This window comes from Centruroides vittatus, unplaced genomic scaffold (genome assembly GCF_030686945.1).
Source record: "Centruroides vittatus isolate TY-2023 unplaced genomic scaffold, ASM3068694v2 contig_377, whole genome shotgun sequence".
Lineage (NCBI taxonomy): Eukaryota > Metazoa > Arthropoda > Arachnida > Scorpiones > Buthidae > Centruroides > Centruroides vittatus.
Genome location: NW_027122198.1, coordinates 1,486,625 through 1,494,480, shown reverse-complemented (window position 1 = coordinate 1,494,480; position 7,856 = coordinate 1,486,625). Strand labels below are relative to the sequence as shown.

At 35.0% G+C, this 7,856-nt stretch overlaps 1 protein-coding gene across 1 annotated transcript; it reads right to left on the bottom strand.

Annotated features, from left to right (window-relative positions):
- Positions 1–1,508: 1,508 nt before the first annotated feature.
- Positions 1,509–3,885, bottom strand: LOC136975646 (methylmalonyl-CoA mutase, mitochondrial-like). Its single transcript, XM_067270736.1, is given in 2 exon segments — positions 1,509–1,944; positions 1,947–3,885. Coding segments are annotated over 2 exon segments (2,223 nt in total). The 5' UTR covers positions 3,832–3,885; the 3' UTR covers positions 1,509–1,606.
- Between the last annotated feature and the right edge of the window lie 3,971 nt (positions 3,886–7,856).

The following is a 7,856-nucleotide window of genomic DNA, read 5'->3' as shown; positions in this document are numbered from 1 at the left end:
CTTACCATTGTGAAATGGGATTTTCAGCAATTTTGCACATCAAAACAAAAGCCAGAAATCACTTAAATACATCTGATGACTTACAGGTGGCTCTTTCAAAAAAAGATCTTCATTTTAATAGAATTATTATGAATAAACAACCACGTAGCCATTAAAATTTAAATATTGCTTTTCATGTTATACGGTAATATATACTGTAAATAAACATGGCATTTGTTTACGCAATAAATGTTTTTTCTTAAATATACACACATTTTTTAAGGGGGGTGCAAGAGCTTATTTTCAGATTATTTTTCAGATTATATCAACCACTAAAAGGTAAGAACCACCTATTTTACATTAACATATGTAATGCTTCCACCTGAACATTTCTCTTCATTCCATTGTACAGTATTTTCAAACCATTGGTACTTTAGTCAATCAATGCCTTTTCCCATTTTAAAATCATTGTGAAATTATACTATTTCTTAGTAATTGTGTTTTATTTTTGTATTGTTTTCTTTTTAGAGTTTATTAAATTTATATTAGACATTTTTTTAGTTGGAAAGAGAATCACTTTGTCTTGAAACATTATTCTAGACAGTATTAAATAGAGCAAATTATCTATCTTTTTTAACCAAAAGCTGATTTAAGGTGTGTTTTCATAAAACTAATCAAATGCAAATTGGCTACATTTTATATCCAAATTGTATTTTATATTGTTTCTCAAAAAATACTCTGTCAGCAAACTGAGAACCTTAACAGGTTCTTGCTAAATGACTTGACAAGTTGTTTCTGCTTAGAAAACATGATACAAAAACACGAACAGTTTTTAATAACTGAAATAACTAAAGAGCATTTGTTATTTAAATGATTTCTGAAATGAAAACTGGTTGACACACAAAAACACACACTTTAATAAAGGAAGAGAAATTTGGAAGTAACAATTAACATAACACTCGACAAATAATTATTAGAATATCAAAACACACCTTTTGGAATTAATGATTCATTTCCAATACTGATTTCCAGAGCAATCCAAAATTAAACAGTATCATATGTTTGATGCAAAACATATTATTATAGCCATAGTTATGAACTCTTGCAATCGTTTTGTTGATTATATGCAATACTAATACTTGAGGCAAATTTTTATCTATCCCAGTTCCTTTCATACTGTGTCCAAACAGCTGGTGATGTACTATTGATTGCAATGCTGCCATATAAAAAAAATGCAGTAAAATTTTTTTTAATTTTAAAAGTATCTTTTGTGATCATCAAATGATTATTTAACATTTGTATTAAGCAGTAATTTGAAAATTTTTATTTAACAAATAGTATGTTATAAAGTATTATTATATTCTTTTGTTTTAAACAAATAAAAATTCTAATATAAACACAATAATAGTTATATTAGAATTTATATATATATATATATATATATAAAATTATATACTGAAAAATAACAGATTTCTCCAGTACATCATACTTAAATTTTGATGTATGCAATGCTATTTTATGCCAAAATATAATTATTAATTTTTGTATTATTTCTACAGTTGCAATAATATAACAAATATTTTTGATACACTTTACAATAAAAAAATTAAAATTTTTTAAATAAATTTCAAGCATGTTGATATTTCCTTTCTGATGTATTCAACAATTCCAAAATGTTTAAAGCAGCTTGAGGAATCCTTGTTCCTGGACCAAATATTAAAGAAACACCAGACTGATAAAGGAAATTGTAATCTTGGTGGGGTATTACACCACCAACGACAATCAAAATATTTTCTTTCTTCATGTCCTTTAAAGTTTTAATAAGTTCTGGCACTAAAGTTCTATGACCAGCTGCCTGACTACTAACTCCAATAATATGGACGTCCGCATCAATTGCTAATTGTGCAATTTCTCGAGGTGTTCTGAAAAGGGGACTGACGTCTACATCAAATCCCATGTCGGCAATCCTGTGGCAATCACTTTGGCACCTCTGTCGTGTCCATCCTGTCCCATTTTGGCAACCAAAATTCGAGGTTTTCTGCCCTCAAGTGCAAAAAAGTCATCTACTTTCTTCCTAATGGAATCGAGTTCGTTCTGATCAGAATATTCCCCTTTGTACGCTCCCGAAACTATTCTGTCGGAAGCAACATTACGACCAAAGACCTTTTCCATGGCCTCTGTTATTTCGCCAACGGTTGCTCTTGCTCGAGCCGCATCGATTGCAAGTGCTATCAGATTGCCACTTTTGGTCAGTGCACATTTTGTCAAGTTATCTAAACACTCTTTCAATTTAACATTGTCTCGACTCTCTTTTACTTTCTTGATTTTTTCAATCTGAGCATTTCTTACTTTAGTATTATCAACGACAAGAACATCAATGGGTTCTTCATTGGGCAATCTGTATTTATTAACACCTACAATAATATCTTTTCCGCTGTCTATTCGAGCCTGTTTTCTAGCCGCACATTCTTCTATTCTCAATTTTGGCATCCCACTCGCTACGGCCTTAGCCATCCCACCCATTTCTTCAATTTCTTGTATAATCTCAAACGCTTTATTGTAAACGTCATTTGTCAAAGATTCCATCATGTAAGAACCACCCCAAGGATCGATAACATGCGGAATGCCACTCTCTTCCTGCAAGATGATCTGGGTATTACGAGCAATGCGAGCACTAAATTTAGAAGGCAAAGCGAGCGCCTCGTCGAAAGAATTCGTGTGCAGGGACTGCGTACCTCCAAACACGGCAGCCATCGCTTCCACGGTCGTCCTCACTATGTTGTTATAAGGATCCTGTTCTGTAAGAGACCAACCAGACGTCTGACTGTGCGTCCGAAGCACGGTGGATTTAAGATTTTTCGGACTAAAATGGTCTGTCACCAGACGGGCCCACAGACGTCTGGCCGCCCTCATCTTTGCAATCTCCATGTAAAAATTCATGCCAACTCCCCAAAAAAAAGAGAGTCGAGGTGCAAAGTCATCGATTTTCAAACCGGCGGCGAGACCAGTCCTGCAGTACTCCAGTCCGTCGGCCAGGGTAAAGGCCAGTTCCAGGACAGCTGTGGCCCCCGCTTCCTGCATATGATAACCGGAGATGGAGATGGAATTAAATTTTGGCATGCTTTTTGAAACGTGAGCAAAAATATCTCCTACGATTCTCATGGAAGGTTCGGGAGGATAAATGTAGGTGTTACGCACCATAAACTCCTTGAGAATGTCATTCTGAATGGTCCCCGAAAGTTTCGCCGGGCTGACGCCCCCCTCCTCCGCGGCGACCACGAACATGGCAAGAACGGGAACGACCGCACCATTCATGGTCATAGAAACCGATATCTGATCAAGAGGAATACCTTCAAACAATGTTTTCATGTCCTCCACGGTGTCGACGGCTACTCCTGCCATTCCGACGTCGCCTACCACTCTATCGCAGTCAGAATCGTAGCCGCAATGAGTGGCCAAATCGAAGGCGACGGACAATCCCTGCTGGCCCATCTTGATGTTCTCTTTGTAAAATGCGTTACTCTCTTCGACGGTACTGAACCCCGAATACTGTCTGATTGTCCAAGGCCTCTGAGCATACATGGTAGGATAGGGTCCTCTGGTAAAGGGAAACTTACCGGGTAGTTCATCTTCCACATTGGCACAATCCGATTTGGTGTAGAGAGGTTTCAGCGCAATGCCTTCCGCCGTATTCCACGTCAACGTTTCCGGATGCTTTCCTTTAAGCTGATTTTTGGCCAATTCGACCCATTCTGCAGGAAAAGAAGATCCGACACTCGACGTCGCGTATGAAAATCTGCTTGTGAGTTTAAAAGAACGAAAACTAGATACCACTTTAATCAACGACGCCATTCCGACACTCCATAACACTACGGATGCTGTGACTAAAGTGTTGCCAACTTACCATCGATGTGAAACAAGTTAATAGTCCAGTTTAGTGTACAGTACAAGTTAATTTTTCGATTAAATCCGCATAACGTAAACATTTTAAAAATTTAAATTAGGAATAAAATATTTTAATTTTAAATTTTCTTACACACAGCTTCCTATGCAGTTGTGGAATTTTTTTTATCTACAGTATAATTTAAATTCGATCGAATTGAATTATTCGTATAAATAAATTGTTAATAAACTTTGTTTTGATAGACTTTTTGTAAATATTGTAAATAAAGTGAAATTTTGGAATAGTATACACATTTTGAATTTACATAGTGATGAAATATTTTTAATTTGTAACAGACTAGGTAATACTGTAGTTTTATAACGTGTGGATATCACTGCATTTTTAGCAGGTTCTTCAAAATTCTAACACTATTAGACGATAAAAAGCACACATTTCTACCGACAACCTTTGATTTTAGAATGGCCGCGTTTCTTTGTGCAGCGCTCGAGAAGTGTTTTACAGCGAACACTCTGAAACCAGTTTCTAAATGCAGCGCTGAAATGTAGCGAACCGTTTCTAAACGTTTGCTGCAAGAGGTCGCTGCAGCGAAGATAAAGCAGCTTTTACGTCCGCTATACGTGTAAAGCAAAATGGACGCTTGTGTGTATAATTACACACAAGCGTCCATTTTTATTTTCGCAGCATACGATATTATGCTGCGAAAATAAAAGAGTCGAAATGACTGTTGATAAAAATATTATGGAAACATTAAGAAGGATTAAATTTTATAAAATGACTCTGAAAGTTATCTAAAGAATAAGGAAATACTATATTTTAAATATAATTATACATCTATGTCTTTACTTTGTTCACATTTTCGGAAGAAGAAATGCTCAATTCTTTATATCTCTTTATTTAAATATTGAAGTTCTTTAACTAAATCACTACTTTCGGCTGTAACTGTGGAATTAAAGGATAGATTACAGCATCCATGTTTCGCTCGAGCGGAAAGCGTTTCTAAACTATGATGCAGCGACGTGTAGCGATAGCTGCTCGTGACGTCATTTTCGCTACACTCTCGCTGCATAAAGAAACGCGGCCAAAAATAGGAGGAGTCTCCATATTAACAAGAAAAAAAAAAGAAAAAAAATAGACGCTTGTGAGTATAATACGATATTATGCTGCGAAAATAAAAAAAAAAAAAAAAGTCGAAGTGACTGTTGATAAAAACATTATGGAAACATTAAGAAAGATTAAATTTTATAAAATGACTCTGAAAGTTATCTAATAGAATAAGAAAATACTATATTTTAAATATAATTATATATCTCCTATCTCTTTACTTTGATCACATTTTTGGAAAGAGAAACGCTCAATTATTTACATCTCTTTATTTAAATATTGTAGTTCTTTAACTAAAGCACTACTTTAGGCTGTAACTGTGGATTAAAGGATAGATTACGGCATCCACGTTTAGCTCGAGCGGAAAGCGTTTGGCCGCGTTTCTTTATGCAGCGCTCGAGAAGCGCTTTACAGCGAACACTGAAACCCGTTTCTAAATGCAGCGCTGCGATCTATATTATCAGAGTAGCTACAATGGGTTGTCAAATTTTCTATTGGTTAGTTGTATCACGTGGTTAAAATCCGCCATATTCCGGGAAGAAGTAGCCGTGGCTCTGTATATTTTGAATGGTAAGTGTTCTTTAAAGCAGCGGCGTAACGTAGGGGGCGGCAGGGGCGACCCGCCCCGGGCAGCACTTTAAGGAAGCGGAAAAATTTTACAATAAATAATAATACCTAAATAAAGGGGCGGCCAAATTTTCCTCCGCCCCGGGCAGCTGACACCCACGCTATGCCACTGCTTTAAAGTTGTTTATAAAGAAATCTAGAAGTTTTTGAACACATTTGACAACAAATAGGCATGAATTTGCTATATTTTTATGTTTACGTTCATATTTAAGCTTTAATATAAGGCAACAAATGAAAAAAATCGATAGTTAGAGTAGCTGTTTACATTAGATCCGATATCCGCTTAAGCGATGTTATCAAAACGAAAAAATATATATAAACTGTTTGTATTGTATAAAAAGAAGTGCAAAAATTGATGTGAGGTAGCAAAATATAACTAAAATTTAATTTTCTATCAATTTTTCCGAAATTATTGCTCCATAGAAAACCGTCCATCCACGAAGAATATGTATGTTTAAAGAACTTTTTGTGTTGAACTATAAATTGTTATATTTTGCATGTTTCTTCTGTTAGAATAACTTAAAAGGTTAAAGTTTACCTAGGGAACCCCAACGGCTGCACTTCCAGAATCTCGATAGCATTTACGATTAGAAATGCAAATTTTTAATTTTCGTGGGCCAGAGGACGCACGTTCTAACCTAACCTAACCTATTCTAATAAATTACCAAAATTATTGGTAGTTTATGTAAGGACACAGACGAGGTCCGATATCGCAATAGAATGCGAATTCCTGATTGCAGCAAACAAGAAGAAAATAATAATTGGGTAGTTTATTAGAATAGGTTAGGTTAGGTTAGGTTAGGTTAGAACGTGGGTCCTCGGGCCCACAAAAATGAAAAATTTGCATTCTAATCGTAAATGCTATCGAGATTCTGGTAACTTTTAACCACTTAAAAATTAGTGTTCGAGTGAATGAAGCTTATCTGATTGAAGTACTGTAATAATTATGCTGTAGTGTAGTTTTGTTCTAACATATTAAATTATATAGATGAAAGCGAAATAGTTACAAACTTTAAACATATAAAAATATTGCTATAGAAAGGTATTATTTACAATAAAACTAAACATTTACATGTACTGTAGTACTAAAAAATTAGTTTGTTATCCTGCTCAAAACAAATTTAATTCTATTACTTGTCAGACTTCTTTAATACATCCTGTACAATAACAATACAAAGACACCCTAGTACTTTCGACCTGGTGGCCGGACGGCCGAGCGGTCAAGGTGGCAGCCTACCGCTCTGGGGGATTCGGGATGGAATCCGAACGACCCAGGAATTTTTCGGGGGATGGTCCGTTCGGATATGTCAGGCCCCGTCTTTCACCACCCAGTCGCCCCATTGTGGGTCTGGCCGAACCCATAATGGGCCTACTAAAAGAGGCCCTCTTAGTGCCCACAGAGTGGAAAGAGTTACAAAAAAGTACTTTCGACCTTATTGAAAGGCAGCATTTATTTGGTAATAAGTGATTATTTAAAATATCATCTATTGCAATCTAGAAGGCATATAAAAATTCATTATACAAATGATTTTTTTTACATACTAGTACTTTTGTATTGTTATTCTGCTGAATGCATTAAAGGTGTCTTAAAAGTCATTTTGAATCCAGTTTTAGAATATACCCCTTAATTATATTATGTAGATATCACCGAAATAATGCCTGGATGTTCAGATTTGGTTGTTCTAATTCTTCTGTAAAAGGATATCATGAAATGTTTTCCAAGAGATCCTGTTCGGAGAAAAATTTGGGCCGAAAAAGTGTGCCGAGAAAATTGGAAACCTACAAGTAATTCTTGTTTGTGTGAAGTTCATTTTGAACCACAAATGTGGGAAAAAATGAGAGTTGGTAGGAAGACAAAATGAAAGAATAATACCATTCCAACTTTGTTTTCATTCACAAAACAAATTATTCACAGTAAACCACCAAAAGCAAGTTCTTCGACTGTTATAAAACAAGTAAAAACTGCAAAAGTTACTTCTCCAGTACATACTACTCATACTACTGTTACACCATCACTGCAAGGACGTAGAAAAGGCTAAAGAAGATAATGAATCATATCAATTCATATAATTAATTCTTAATAATGACCAAATATTTGCCATGAAAATAAAACTAAATTTATGAAATGGTCAAAGAAAACTATTCAAAAAGCTTTGAAATTAAGATTTTCTTGTGGAATTAGTGAATTCATTATATCAATATAATATATCTGGTTATTTAATAACAAGTATAGAGCAAACCTTAA